The sequence below is a fragment of the Peromyscus californicus genome, unplaced genomic scaffold, assembly GCF_007827085.1.
Source record: "Peromyscus californicus insignis strain IS unplaced genomic scaffold, ASM782708v3 Scaffold_8__1_contigs__length_139910024, whole genome shotgun sequence".
Taxonomy (NCBI): Eukaryota; Metazoa; Chordata; class Mammalia; order Rodentia; family Cricetidae; genus Peromyscus; species Peromyscus californicus.
In genome coordinates, this window is record NW_026294606.1 from 65760272 (window position 1) to 65776703 (window position 16432).

The 16432-nt window shown below is 45.3% G+C and overlaps 1 protein-coding gene across 1 annotated transcript in view; it reads right to left on the reverse strand.

The window, feature by feature from the left end:
* The window catches only part of Fam171a1 (family with sequence similarity 171 member A1), a 126604-nt gene extending 114299 nt beyond the window's left edge, over positions 1-12305 (reverse strand). The window contains 1 exon segment of the mRNA XM_052729606.1: positions 12096-12305. Within this exon segment, the coding sequence (XP_052585566.1) occupies positions 12096-12192 (97 nt within the window). The 5' untranslated portion in view covers positions 12193-12305.
* Between the last annotated feature and the right edge of the window lie 4127 nt (positions 12306-16432).

The following is a 16432-nucleotide window of genomic DNA, read 5'->3' on the forward strand; positions in this document are numbered from 1 at the left end:
AGAAAAGAAGTAAAACTATCATATCCAAGAAAACATGATCCAATGCTTAAGACTCCAATGACTCCATCAGAAAACTCTCAGAATTGATAAATACTTTCAGGTAAGTAGTATGATACAAAATTGACAAAAATCAATAATTTTTCTATACTCCAATAATGAATATGCCAAGAAAATAGTTAGAAGGGAAAGTCCCATTTGCAATAGCATGAAAGTACCTCTGAGTCTTGTTTATGAATTGGCACAATTAATATTGTGAAATAGCTATATTACCAAAATTGATGTAAGCTATTAATATATTAATATGAATTATATTATGAATTACATATTATAAAATTATTAATTAATAATATTAGTGTAAGCTATTTCAAAATTCCAATGGCATTCTTCACAAAAACAGGGCAAAAAAATCCCTACATTCATATGGAATCACAAAAGACCCTCAGCAGAAAGGGTAATACTAGAGGCACCACAACATCTGATCCCAAGTTATATTACAGAGCCATGGTAACAAAACAGCATACTAGTGGCACAAAAGTAGCATGTAGATCAAGGGACTGGAAGAGAGGACCAGGAAACATACCTACACAGATAACTTAAAGATGTCAAAAACATATAAAGGGAAAAACACCCTCTTAACAAATGATCCTGAGAAAACCAGTTTCCACATTAAATACTAAGGCTATTACAGATCCACATAGCTCACCCTGGACAAAAATTAATTAAACATGGTTCAAAGATCTTAGTATTAGCAAGACCTGAAACCTTGAAATGACCGGAGGACACACAAGAAAACACTCTAAAGATATGGGGACAGGCAAGGACTTCCCGAAGAAGACTCTATTAACACAGGGAGAATCCTAAGAACAGACAAATGTGACTGCGTGGAATTTAAGAAGCTTCCACACAGCAAAGGAAACAATCCCCAGAGTGAAGAAGTGCCGTACAGAATGGAAAAAACAAAACAAAGACAAAAACCAAAGAACAACTCTGTCAACCACAAATCCGACGGGATTAACATCTAGGAGATATTTTTTAAAAAAGCACAAGGATTAAACATCAAAAAGCAAATTATCTGATCAATAAATGAGCTCATGAACGGAACGGACAGTTCTCCAAGGGGGGGGGGGAACTGCCATAAAATGTTCAACATCCTTAGTCATTGGAAAAAGTAAACTGATACTGCTCTGAGACTCCCATTTCACCTCATTCAGAAAGGCTGTCTTCAAGAAAACAAATGACAATAAAGGCTGGTGAGAATGTGGGCAAATGGGAACCCATACAGACGTCTAGTTTGAAGGCAGACTTGTGCGGCGACTATGAAAATCATATGCAGGCTTCCCAGAAAACTGAAAACAGACCTCCAGATGACAGCTACACCTCCCTCAGCTATCTACCCAAAGGACTCTAGGTCTACACACCACAGAGATCCCTGTGCAGTGTCTATCACCGCATGATATGGAGGAAATGAAACCAGCCTAGATCTCCATCAACTGATGGAGGATAAAGCCAGTGCGGTACAGATGCACGGTGGAATTTTATTCTGCCAAGAAGAAAAGTCAAGTCATGACACCTGCACAAAAATGAAAATCATTATGTTAAGTGAAGCAAGCCAGAGTAAGAAAGAAATGCTGCATGAGTTCTCTCATAATAGGACTTAGATTTAAAAGTATATGTGTGTGTGTCTTTGTGTGCATATATATATATATATATATATATATCATGTGTGTGCACATACATATATATTATGTGTGTGCATATATATTATATATTATGTGTGTGGGGGTCATGAACCTAGCAAGTGATCAAGAGAGAGAGGAAGAGATCTTAAGCAAGGGGAAAAGAGGGCATCGAAGTGAAGTATAACGGGAGACTAGTTAGGTAGTGGAAGGGTACTAGCTGAGGGTGGGCAAAAGGGCAGTGTTGCAGGGGGATGGGTTAGAACCAAGCACATGTATAATGACGTCAGATTGATTAGCAACTCCCAGGACAGGACTTCCTGTCACTTTAAATCCCAGCTATGTGTGGGACTGCACAGGGAGAAAGGAGCTGAGGAGCATGCCCCATGAGCATGGAAGCGAGCAAATGGGCGAGGCTTGAAAAGTGAAACACCCCTCTTTTCATAAATGCTGTTTTAATAGCAAATCACAGAGGACTATTTATACCACTGATCCTACCTGTCTATGCAAAGTCCAAAGAAGCCAGCCAAAGGGGTACTGAGAATTAGCCCCATTGGAAGGACAGTGTATATAGATAGCTCTGTGTTCAGGGCTGGTTTCTCCGTGTAATTTCTAAAAGCAGGAAGCTCACAAATAGAATAGCTAGGAAAGACCCCAAGAAATTAGAAGAAGAGCTGCAAAGAGAGGGAGCGGATTCCAGCACCCACTTCTTCCGAAGTCCAAATATGGCTGGCTACAATAGCTCTTCACACCTGGCCAGGTGCGCTCACCAGAAAGGCCAAATATGTACACGGTGACTCAGAATTAATGTGACTGACTCTGGGCATTGTCTTTGAAAAAGCCCCTGGGACAGGGACAGTGAGGTGTGTGCATGCTGAGCAGGGGACTGATGGTTCTGAGGGTCCTCCCCCACCCCCTTCACCTGTCAGGATGGTGCATGTGTGATCATAAAACCACTGCAGTAACCCCTCCATGTCACAGTGTGCTGGGGTGCCCCTCCATATCACAGTGTGCTGGGGTGCCCCCTCCACCTTCCCAAGTGCATTTGGGCTATGCATTCGAGTGGGGAGGGGGAAGTCATGTTTTTGAGGCAATTCACCCGGCAGCAGCATGGCTGCAAGTCTCAGGGAGAGGCCCAGAGAAACCCAGCCTATGCATGAGTCAGCTCTCCTCCTGCACTTCACCGCTCTACCTCCCTCTGGGGGACACTATGCAGGACGTCAGGCTGGCTCTGGAGCCCTCAACTTTGGCTCAGGTGTTGCCACTGGAATCCTACTAGAGCACAGCAGCAGACAACAGGCTAGTGACAGAAAACAGTCACACTCTGCCCGTCCTTCTAAAGGACCTACCCAGTCTTTGGGGAGAGCTGCGTAAATCTCAAGACATTTTACTTTTTACTGTACACCACGTCCTGGTCCCTCAACACTGGACCAAATCTTCTGCCTTCTGCCTTCTTCAAATCTCATCGCACTGATGACTCATAAGGGTTCACGGAGACCCCAAATAATTTCTAGAAACTGCTTAGGCATGAAGAGATTTTGGTTCTTCTTGAGTGTGGCAACTGGCATCCCTAGGTGGCATGTGTCTTTAAAGAAAGACAATGGCACTGAAACAGCCCTGTGTTGCCTCTGTCCCACTCCGTCTCCATCCTAGACAGGTCACACACAGGTGCATGCACACATGCATGTGCACACATGCTCGTGTATACCTCCACCCACACAACAGCATAACTGATAGGAGTGTGATAAAGTGATTCTACATGATCAGATAAGACAGTCACCTAGATAATCTGATAGCACCATAGAACTAATTAAATATCAAAGAAAAAATAAATATTTACATTCCAGTGTCAGTGAAAAATAAATGTAAATATATTACCAAAACTTAAATTTTGGTTTCTAAAAATGTTTCAACACATCAAAAACTCAAGCAATTTCTATCTGGGAAGATACATACACTACATATATTTTTATCAAATACATATATAAGAAACTTGTCCTCAAAACGGCTAAAATTAAAAAGATGAACAACAGCCAGTGTTGAGAGAAGGAAACGAGAATCATTTGTATATTTTAAATGAGAGACTAGAGAGATAAAACCAACTTTTTAAAAGTTCTAGGATTTTTCTTATGAAACTAAACATTTGCCTAATCAAGCAATTCTGTTTTTAAAACATCCCCACACATGTTTGTGTGTATATGCAATTGTGTATATGTGTGTGTGTGTGTGTGTGTGTGTGTGTGTGTGAGAGAGAGAGAGAGAGAGAGAGAGAACATGTGCACTCGTGTGTGTGCTTGTGTGTGAAGACGAGGGGAAAACCTTGGGTGTCATTCTCAGGAACATCGTTCACTTTCTTGGAGAAAGGGTCTCTCACTGGGCTAAAGCTCACCGGCTGGTCTAGGCTGGCTGGCCAGCAAACCCCAGAGAGCATCCTGTCTCCACCTCCCCTGCTCTGGAATCATAATTACATATATCTTTATGTTGGTTCTGGGGACCAAACTTGGGTCCTTGGCAAGTACTTTATCAACTGAGCCATACTCCCAGTGACTTCTAAGTATAGTCTCAAGGGAAATGAAAAGTATGTGCACAAAAGAACTGTGTAAAATGTTCATCAAAACCATATTTACAGACAGAGCTAGAAATGACTCGAGTACTACTTTAGGGTTTCTATTGCTGCAAGGAAACACTATGACCGAAAGCAAGTTGAGGAGGAAAGGGTTTATCTGGCTTACTCTTTGGAGTCTATTTTTGAAGGAAGTCAGGACAGGAACTCAAACAGGGAAGGATCCTGGGGGCAGGAGCTGATCCTGAAGCCATGGAGGGGTGCTGCTTACTGGCTTCCTCCTCATGGCTTGCCCAACCTGCTTTCTTATAGAACCCAGGACAATCTGCTCAGAGATAGCACCACCTACCATGGGCTGGGCCCTCCTCTATCAATCACTAATTACGACAGTGCCTTACAGCCAGATCTTATGGAGGCATTTTCCCAGTTGAGGTTTCCTGCCTTCAGATAACTCTATCTTGTGTCAAGGGGACACAAAACTAGCCAGGACAAGTACCCATTCAGCAGAAGAATGGATGAACAATCTACAGTAGCTATAGAATGGAAAACTGGCAACAAAGAAAGAATTGGCTGTGTTGCTATCATCTACAACATGGGTAGACCTCAAAAATTGTTCTGATGAATAGCAGACATACATTCTCTCCAGTCTCATTTACTTAAAGTTCTAGAAAAACAACAACAAAATAATCTATGGTAGGAAAAATATAAGAACCATGGTTGCTCTTGAATGCCAGGGACAGGGACTTGCTGGGACAAGGAATGAGGGGACTTCCTGGAGTGATGATAATATTTTATACCTTGAAAGGGGCTTGAGGTGCACAGATGTTCGCAAATGTTAGCCAAATCATATATTTCCTCATATGTAAATTTGCCTATGAGAAAAAAAATACTCTGCTCTAATGATATACATGCTGAAGAACTTGGGGAAAAGATTACTGACAGCCAAGACATGTTTTAAAATGCATTAAAAAAATTAAGATTAATGGATGGAGAGAACAACGTGTCAATAAATAGATAAATAAAACAAATTCAGCAGGACATCAACTGTAGAATCTAGTGTGTTTGAGGACTCACTACAAAATTCTTCCCTTTTTTTTTTGGTTAAATGTTTCCATGAAACAGGTTAGAAAACGACTTTTTTGTTACCTAAAACCATCATTTTTATAAAAATTAATTTTGGGGTCATCGTACAAGCAAAAGGGAAGTAGAAAGACTGTTTTAGAAAGAAAAAGGTTAAGTTTTTGCAAGTATACCCAAACACTGATGAAAGTGGTATTTCACACACGCAGCAGAAGAAAGTTTCCCCTTATTCTGCAGAGAGAAAGGCATCTCATTAAGCTCTAAGGACCCAACCTGAAAGCTTTACACAGGACCACATCTTTCCCGACCCCCTCCCCCACAACCGTTGGGTTCAAACACGTTTCCCTTATTATGAAAACAGTTTGTGAAGCACTAATGGCCTTTGAAACCAAGCCAGAAGATTCTCCCAACCCACAATCCCACCCTGCTTTACAGACCTCCCTCAAGGGCCCCTGAGAGTTATTTATATGAGTTTCTTATCTCTTCTCCACATCTGGATCCAAGCTTCGCTCTCAGGAGCTGCTCAGCCAATGTCTGTTGGAGGTCAGTTTCGATAGGTCAAAGAGGGGCCACATGGACGATACTGTTGTCTGTCTTCATAAAAATTATCTGTACTATTAAGAACCTCTTATACTACTATGATGATCGGACTTGCATAAAATTCTATCTGATCCCTGTCCCCAGCATACAGCAGCATAGTGGGGACAACCTCCTTCACAGTGGACACTACGAATTACTACTGTGTGATTTGGGGAAAGTGGTTTGCTGTCTCTGTGTCCCACATTCTTTTCCCATAAAAGGAGAATGATATACATTCTTAATTAAAGAAAATGATACATCGAGGGGCTGGGGAGATGGCTTGGGTGGCAAAGTTCTTTCTATATAAATGAGGCCCTGAGTTCAATCCCCAGAACCCATATGAAGAGCCTGGGTGTATTGGTTACCACGGGTAACCTCAGAGCTGGGGGGATAGAGACAGGTGAATCCTTGGGGCCTCACGTGATAACTCATGAGATTCCCTCATGTGGTAGCAAGCACTTAACCCATGCTAGCCTATCACTACTATTTTTCCCTGTGAGAGGACCTGTGTTCTAATACACTGGTAAAATACTAAGTGTGATGGAAATACCATAAATATTTACAATTGGAAGAATTTAATAAATCACAGCTACTCTTTAAAAAGCCTCACTCTTAAGTTCTCAGGTCAAAAACTGAAAATTCCGTTTTTGAATGTAGCACTTCCACACACAGCTTTTGGTATTTCATAAGCCGCCTTATGCTTTTCTCGTGTGTGCCTATGCCAAGTTCTAAATTCACCTGCCCCAAACCCTTCCTGAGAATTGTAGAGAACACATGTGCTTAGCAGTTATGCTTTGAACCTAAAATGAGCCCTCAGGCTCATGTTCCAAAAGCTTGTTACTTAGTTGGCCATGTTGACCTGACAGGCCGGGGAGCCCTTGGGAGGCAGGGGTCTTTGAAGGCTATAGGCCAGTCCTTGCTTCCAGTCTAAGTACCCCTCCTTCTGGTCTATCATGATGGCAACAGCATGTCACACCCCCACTGCCACAGACTGAGTGGCTCTGCTAGACCTACCCCAACATAATGATTTTAATCTCTCAGGGATCATGAGCCAACATAAACCTCTCTTTGCTTAAGTTGATCCTGACAGGCATTTTAGTCACTAAAATGTTAGTCACTTTTCTCCTTCTTTGAAAGGCCTATATCAGGGTAGTCGGTCTCCACTCACTGGAGCAGCCAGGACCCAACCTATACCATAGACATACCACCCTACATCCACACTCTTATCTCTGGACTCTACAAATATGTCACGGCAAAGCTGAGGAGGTGGCTCAGTGGGCAATGTGCCTGTCAGACAAGCATGAGGACCTGATGTCTGGATCCCCAGAAGCCGTGCAAAAAGTGAGACGTGGTAGCACGTGTCAGTAACTTCAGAACTGGAAGGGTAGAGACAGGCAGATTCCAGGGGCTCGCGGGCCAGCCGGCCACTGACACAGTGAGCTCCAGGTTCAGTGAGAGACCCTGCCTCAAAAAATAAGGTGGCAAGCCATTGAAGAAGACACCTGATGTTGGCCTCTGACCTCCACACAGGTGCACACACACAAACATATACATACATACACTACACATACAGGCACATTTTTTTTTTTTTTTAGTGAAACAGGGGCTGCAGAGGTAACAAGAGAAAGTCTTTACACAAGTAAGAGAGTTCAGATCACAAATTAGCCTGCAGGTCCAACCTAATCACACGAGCCCTCGGACGCCTTCTCTGCGTCTAAATTTTGTAAGCCCACCTTCTAAAACTTTATGAATAAGAAAGTATAAACGATGACCCAACAAAGACCTCATCTAAATTACTCGGAATATGATGATAATGGTCAATAAGTAATTAACAAAACAGCAAACATTACTACTAAGAAAATATCAAGACAGTGCCCTCAGGGTTTAATTTCTTCTGTGAGATTAGGAAATACCTCTGGTCAGACTCTTTCTCATGACAGTAGAGTAGTGCAAATGAATGACCAGAGCACAGCCCTACCCCACAGAGCCGAAACCCCTGTCCACTGAGACTGGGCGACTCATCCTGGTTTTGAAATCTGAATCCTTACTGATGTGAGTCACCCAAGGGACACGGGACAGCTTTAACCAGTGTCCAGTGTCTTCCGTTCAGCTCTGCCAGGATGACATTAAGAAAATCGTGTTCCCATCACAAATTCAGTATTTTTTTTTTCTATTCAAACCCTAAGCTTAAAAAAGCAAGTCTAAGCAAATGAGGGTACTCATTGGATTTAAAAATAGGTGTGCCTCTCCTCCTTGAACTCAGACTTCTTTCCTGTGGGAGAGAGCTGAACAGCCAGGACGGTCCAGCGACACCAGCTGTAACGAACTCACTTGCAAAGCATCTGTCCCCCAGGCGGCCTTTCTCTGCTCTAGTTGTGACTTTCCACAATTCCAAACCATCTTGTAGTTTTCACAAGGAGGTCGTCCTTTTATATTTTATGAAAAATAAAGGGTTTTAAAATATTTGATGACTATATTAGACGTATATTTGACAATCTTACCCTCCCAACTAGATTACCCAACAGAACATAGCTTTACCTAACTGGCTCCAGAGTTGTGGCCTGAAACCGAGCCTGGAAATCTCTACAGTACCAGTGCTGCCTAATCTATGCTTTAGTGGCTCAAATTATCTGATGTCCAAAAGCCTTCTTCTGCCCAGCTCTGCATTTCTGAGAGCGTGGAGTGAGGTGTTGTGCGCTTATGTTGTCCTTAATACAACCTCCCTTGAGCACTGTGAGTAGACCGACATACCGAGAAGTAAACATGGCAGACTGCCAGAAGCTAGCCTTTCTGTCACGTGAGTACTTCACTTTACTCCAAAGATTCTTGGCTAATTACATAAAAAGGATGTCAGTGATATCTTCTAGTTCATTTATTTTCCAACTAGATTGTAAGATGTAGAAGGGTAAGGAAAAAAAAAATCCTCCTTTTGAAACCCAGTGGGCTTGGTACGTCCAGCTCGTCCGTGTTCCCAAATGTGAGCCCATGAGTTGTATTTAGAAATTAAGTCTTAGGTTAAGGAAGGAGAGTAGCTTGTTGCCTGCTCTTCCTGAGAGGCCCCCCCGCCCACCATCCATTGCTTCCCTGTCTTTCAACTGAACACAGTATTCTAAACTGAAGTTCAAGTTTGGTAAAGAAGAGGCCTCTTGGAAAGAGAAGCAGCCAAACAATCACTCAAATGTTCCAGCAGATGGTAGATTTTCTGAGATGAAGGAAAAGTTAATATATCGCTATAAAATACCTTTCTGTCCGATCATAACAAAATAAAGGTCCTATGACGAGAGTGAGCACCAAGTCCTTCACCTAATGTTGAGCCTTCTTTTGGCAAGTGGCATTGGGCTTCAAAATGACATCCCGGTAGAGTAGTACATCTGCACAGCCCATCCTTGGAGAAGAATCTTCTGTCAGTCCCCTCAGTGTGGTTTTGTAAGAGGCACAGAGTTGTTGGTCAACTCTTTGAAATAATGCCTTCTGTACAGTTCCCACAAAACGATACTGTGTACTGCGGTACAATGCGGATGAAACATCTGAAAACATCCAGTCATGTTCTAGAGAGAGTTTACAGTCGCGGCCAGTCAGTCACATGGCCACTAACTGTTGCATTGTGTAAGTCACTCTGCAGACTCAAAGCAGCTTCAGCAACGGAAGCCAACCCTTGAATTTTATCATGAATGTTTAAAGAGCAAAGAAATAGCAGGAAACGTTGCCGATGCTCACTTCCCCAGATATCACAACAAGGCTACACTTACTAAAGGAGGTACTGTTGAGTCCTGGGAACTAGCTGTCATCCTAGAGTGGGTGGTTTCCGTATGTTTGAGGTTTCGGTAGGTTTCCTGAAATAATAGCCAAGCCCTGTTTCTATACAGCTTTTGTTCAAGCTACAATTCAAGCTCATTTCTGGAATAAAAGCAAAGCTCTTACAAATTGGATTTCAGAGGAAGTATACAAACTTCCTAAAACACACGCAGATAGAAGGACCTCAGGCTACACTGTGGTGTATAGTTCAGTATCTTCAACTTTTCCCCACCAGCACTGACTCTATGTGCCACACAAATGCACACTTGGCTTACATATGCACAGTGAAATCAGATCTAGTGCTTGTCTTGTATTCAGATCTAGGCAGCAGAGAAAACATGAATCGATTAACTTATTCTAATAAATCCATAATAAATCGATTATGTTAGGAGAATGACAGACATCAAGAAGCTTTGAAGAACTCGGCAAGTTAAAGGTACCCTCAAATGACAAGAGAAATTGTCCATTTCCTTAAAGACCCACTAGCTCAAATCCAGGGACCAGGTGGAGCGACAGAGACTTCTGATTACAAGTGTTGATATTGACACCTTAAAAACACCACCTTTACCGGAAATAACAAGCCAAGAAAGAAACCCAAAGGCAACAGTATCCATCTCCATCGAAACTCTAGGATATACTGAGACAGGGCATAAATCGTCTCACAGGCTGGTCATTTCTCTTTTGCTTCATGGAAATTCCATTTCCAGGGAGTTAGCAGTAAGACCTTAATAAAAACATGGTCTTAGACCTGAAACCAGTGGTTTTTTTCCCCCCTCCATGATTTTTTTCAATTGAAGCCATGCCTTTTCCTATTTTATAAATTCATGAATTCATTATTTCCATGTATTGCTATTTCAACTACAAAACAAAACACCCAACCTGCCCTCAGAAAATAATGGCCTCATTGAGGCACAAATATCATTCATTGAAATAGCTGATTCAAAAAGCAGTGGGGTGTAAATGAAAGAGGCTATCATTCAGCACTGATGACCTAATGCCGTAAGTACTCCCCTCCTACTGAGGCTTATGGGTTTCCTGGTACCTTGTCAAAGCCTCCTTTCCATAACATACATTACTGAATTCACACCCAGTTCCTAATGGTCATATTTTACCGTCAACTACGGGTGCAGCAATGCATTTAAAAGATGCCAGCCAGCAATTCGGCAAGCACTGCGTATGAAAACCTTCAGCATCATTAACTAAACTCAGACTGTCAACAGAAACCAACAGGACATCGCGTGGAAGTCAAGGTTTCCCTAGTCCCAAGTTCCAAAGGGTGGGGAAGAAGGGTGAGGCAGGACCCTGTCACAGGATACTGGGGATGGAGCGCTCGTTCATTCAGCTAGTAGGGTTCACTTAGCAGGACATACACCTTTCTGCCAGGAATCAGGAACCTTGGCAAGGGTCTGAGTGCCTGCAGGAGCTCACAGAAGCCCAGTGAAGGCCCCTCCATCGCCAAATTAACCCCGGGCAAGAGGTGCCCTGGATAGATTCACAGATGCTCATCTACCGGCCTTAGCTGCTCCTCAGAAAAAGGCCAGCAACAGAGAAACACTAGACTTTGTCCCCACAAAATCATGTCAAGGAAGCTCCAGGGTTGTCCTCAAATAAATTCTGATTTTTTTTTTTTAAACGCATGGCCATTCTTGGTGGCGACCACGTTACTTGTGCGACTGGAAAGCAGATTTGCAAGAGGCCAAAGATTAGACAAAAGGCAGGAGCTGGCGACAGACAGACATGGAAATGGTTTTTAGAGATCAGGGCTTCCCAGTTCCAGTTCTCTTCTCTTCTCACGATGATTCCTGTGGCTGCCTAACAAATCCCTAAAGGTCTGGAAACCACGTAGGATAAGGGGGTGGGGGGAGAAGACCCCGAAACTTTCCTAAACTGCGGCAGCAGACCTAGGGTCCCCAGGGCACAGGGGGCACCCAGGGCGACCGCTGCCCCCCTCCCTGCTACAACAAAAGGGCCAGGCGCAGCCTTCATGCTGGGACTCCAGGACCGGAGCTCCGGGGATCCCGGAGAGGGAAGCAGAGAGGACAGTGAGCCCCACGTCGCCCTTTCCCGCGGCAGGGGCTATGGAGCCGCGTGTCCGAGTCATGCATAAAGGAAAGTGCCTGGGATGTAAGCAGAAGAGTCACCAGAGGCTGCCACCTAGGCGGCAGCCAGAGCAGCTGGTGCCACCCAGATCCCCAGGGAGCATCTGCGCCGCGGGCCCAGCATGTTCCCGGGGCGGCGCCGCCCCCCGGGTATCGCGACGTGGGGGCTGCAGAACCGCGGTGCAGGGCGAGCTGCTGGGCCTCCGCCACAATGCGGCCCGGGTCCAGCCGCCACCGCTGCCGCCCCAGGCCCGGGCGCGACACAAAAGCGGCCCCCCGGCCCCGCCGCCGCCGCCCACCGACCTTGGGCTCCCGCGCCGGGTTCCCGCAGCGTCTTGGTGACCGCCTTCCAAACGTGGCAGCCGAGCAGGCAGAGCAGCAGCGCGGCGGACCTGCTCATCTCCGCGCCGCGGGCGCCGCGGGCCGCTCGGGCTCGCCACTCTCGGTCACGGGCGGCCGGGCGCCGCGCCTCCTTCCATGGCGCTGTGGCTCCGCGCGCCCGGCCAGCCGCCCGATTGGCCGGGGCCCCGCAGCCGGCCGCTCCCTCCTCCGCGCCCCGCGCCGGGCTTCCCCCGACCGCCGCGGCCGCTCTGCCGGCGCCTTAACCCCTTCCTGCCCCGCCCCGCGCCCGCGGGAGCGCATGGGCCCCGGGCCCGTGGTGCCATCTGGCGGCCGCCGCGCTGCGGGAGTTCCCCTCCCCTCCTCCCCCGCGTCCCCCGACCCCTGCGCTGAGCGCCCCGGGGCTCCCATTCCCCCCGCAGCGGTTCCCGAAGGCCCGAGGCTTTCGACGTCATGCTCGGTTACCTGCGGGTCCATAGGAAGCAATCGAGTCTGGGATGTGACCTCCCATCCTGCAGCTGTCCGAGCCACTATTCTGACTTCCCCCAGGGTAGATTTGACAGCCAGTCTTACCGGTAGGATAGTATAATACCTAAACCCGACTGCAGAAAGCCCAACACCACGGGTTCAATCCTGCTTGTATAGCATTAAGAGGGAAGGGTAAGGAAGTTTTCACTGGGTGATTTCTCCCCATCCTCACCTTTGTTTTATGAAAAAAAAATTTCAATGGTGTGTTAAAACACAAGGGGGGCACTATTCAGGAGCATTGCTATGGAGGCTGTAACAATGGGATTTTGTAGTAGGGGAGATATATTTTGTTGGATTTGAGACTAAGCATGGACAAACAATTGTTTATAACCAAGGAGCAGTGTGTGTGTGTGTGTGTGTGTGTGTGTGTGTGTGTGTGTGTGTGTGTGTGTGTGTGTATGTGTGTGTGTGTGTGTATGTGTGTGTGTGTGTGTGTGTGTGTGTGTGTGTGTGTGTGTGTGTGTGTGTGTAGATTGGGATGGTCCATAAGCATGTCTGTGGGAGACAATCTGGATTGTGTTAATTGAGGTAGGAAGATCTGCCCACTGTGAGTGGCACCATTCTCTAGGCAGGAGAATTCTGAAGTGCTTAAGAGCAGAGAAAACAGAGCCGGGCGGTGGTGGCACACGCCTTTAATCCCAGCACTCGGGAGGCCGAGCCAGGTGGATCTCTGTGAGTTCGAGGCCAGCCTGGTCTGCAGAGCGAGATCCAGGAAAGGCACCAAAACTACACAGAGAAACTGTGTCTCGAAAAACCATTAGAGAGAGAGAGAGAGAGAGAGAGAGAGAGAGAGAGAGAGAGAGAGAGAGAGAGAGAGAGAGAGAGAGAGAGAACGAGCTGAACACTAACATGCATGCATCCATTTCTCTCTGTTCCTGATTACAGGTGTGATGTGATGAATCCTGTCAAGCTCCTGCCACCTTGGCATCCCGGCTATGATGAAATGTAACCTGGAACTGTGAGCTGAAATAACCCTTTTCACACCTAAGGTCCTTTTGTCGTGGCATTTTATCACAGCAACCAGGGAGAGAAACAGTAGCAGAAGAAGATTCTAATAAAATCAGTTCTGTTCCAAAGTCAGAGAGCTCTTTGCCCAAATCTCCAGACTGTCCTAAGTCAAAGAATGCCACCTTCGATACCACAAGTTCCCTTTCTATCTACAGTCTTGCCTGTGTGTTTCCCCATAAAACCCTCATGCCCCATCCCTCTAATGCATCCCCAACCAGCACTGCAGTGACCCCCACAGTCCCCTCAGCTCTGAGGAAATCTGCTCCAGAATCACGGTGTGCCCAGAACTGCTTCCAGAACAAGAGGCCAAAAGGGGGTTCATCACTGCAATTTTATTAAGTGAAGGCAGGCAGTTAATGCACCAGAAAGACAGTGAAGGGTGGGGCTTGCCCGTCGACTTTTCATAAACAAATTCTTCTGATACACAATACAAACTTGGAGGTGGCAATGTCCATGTGGGTTTGAGAGTTACCTCCATGGCCCGAGCTACACTATATATAAACTGTATACAGGGACAGCCTCACCTTTTCATGCTAGGGTTACAGCCACCTTACTATTATTCCAGATCCAACTCCTAGCTAGGAGAAGGAGATGAAAGGCATGCTGAGCCTTCAACTCCTACTTGGGTGCCGGCCCACAGGGGCCCAGGGTACAGAGGAGGGAGATGGCTGGGTAGGGGATGGCTACTGCTAACAGGAGTGATTAAAAGGAAAGCTCTCCAGAGTTGAAACTCATCCATTAAAACACTCTGCGAGAGCTGAAGAAACAGCTCACTGGGTAAAGTACTTGCTATGTGAGTGTGACGGCCTGAGTCTCCAGAACACGTTAAAAGCTGGACTCAGTAACACCCCAGTGTTCCTAAGGCAAGGTAGGAAGTAGAGATGGGAATTTCCAGAAGCTCATGAGCTAGCTAGCCTAGTGCACAGAGTAAGAAAAACCAGGAGACCGTGCAAGGTGGAAGGGTTAGGGCCCACACCTAAGACTCTCCTCTGACTGCCACATGCACCATGGAAACCTTGCTCCTGAGTGCGCGAGGAGCACACACACACACACACACACACACACACACACACACACACACACACACACCTGATAAATTCTGAATTTGGGATGTTTGTGTGAACATGTGTGGTGGGTACATGTACACATCATCTTTAGATGTAGCCTTCAGGACGTGGTCCACCTTTGTTTCTGAGACAGGGTCTACTCACTTTTACCTAGAAATTACTTACTTGGGTAAGCTGCCTGGTCAACAAGCCTCAGAGATCCCTGTGTCTGCCTCCCTCAGTGCATGTCACCACATAGCTTTGTTATGAGTTCTGGGGACTGAATCCAGGCCCTTGTGCTTACAAGGCAACTTATAACCACTCTACCAACTGCTGAAGCCATCTCCACAGCCCAGGGGATTCTTAATATATGCCACTCACTGGACTAGAGTATTTCCTCATAATGGCTTCTTTGATTGATATTGTTTCTATTTTATAAATGAGAACACAAGATTTAGTGCTATTAAATAATTTACTACAAATATAATACCGGTCTGTTGATTGCAAGCTCAAACTGTCTGTAGCATGTCACCTCCAAGAACAAATTGAAAGCAAATGGCTCATCACCACCAGCAATGTCCAAATGTTTTAACAACTCAGGTCCAGTGAGGTCTGAGTCTAGTTCCCAGTATGGTGTCGTGTCCATTTCTGGGCTTTGATGGTGCACTTCTGATGTATAAGATGCTATAGTTTGGGAAACTGGAAGGAGCATACAGGGCCTTTAGTAATATCTTAGGAGTTTATCATGATTTCAAATAATGTTTCCGAGAGCAAACACATCTGTTCTACATAATTTTTCTAAGCCTTGTTGGTTCACTCAGGCCACTGGTGTGTGAGCTGCTGCTGTATAGTTTTAGAACATTTAAAGGAACAAGAAGTCTTAATAAAAACTACAATCCTTAGCCCAGATTTTTGAATGTGATGGTTGTTATTACTATTACTGTCACCGTTACTGTGTGTGTAACAAAGTTCTCATGGAGAATCTGGCCTTTAAAGTCTATGTACCTTCCTAGCAACACCGAGGTCTACATAGTTTCTAATCATAGAAAAATAGGAAAAACAGTTTGAGGACCACCACCCTATCCTATTTTGCAAATGCCCCTGAGAAACAGAAAGAGGTTAAATGAATTGCAGACGGCCTCTGCAAGCCGGTCCCCAAGCCAAGAAGAAAGCCAGCCCAGAGAAGCCTTCTCTTATCTCATGGATATTTTCTAGTCTCTTGGGTGGGAGGCTAAAAAACCCCACAAATTCTGCGTCATTGCACAAGCAAATACATTTGCGAATCATGCATCCAGCATTACGTAAGAATGAAATAATTACACTGATTCTTTACTGGAATAAAAAGAAGTTGGTTTTACCTTTTTCTCATGTTCCGATCCTCAGACACCCACTCAGCAACTGCAGTGGGGGGAAAATGTGCTTAAGAGGGCGTGTTCACAGAACAATGGAAGTCGGGAGTGTTCTTTCCTTCTAGAACTTTTCCTGTTGCCCTTATTAAAATTGCTCATTGTTTGAGTAAATGACTTATGACTGTACTTACTTGAAGTCACTTGAGTGTGCAGTATTTTATTTCAGTTTTTGAGGCTTGTGCCAAAAGAGCAAGCTACATGCAGAACTTTTTCCTGTCCGAATTTTCCGGAGGCCTTGACTTTAGAACTGTGCGTCAAGGTTTCTTAGCACAAGATTATTTGTTCTGCAGAGCTCTTTCCTGGGGTTGGC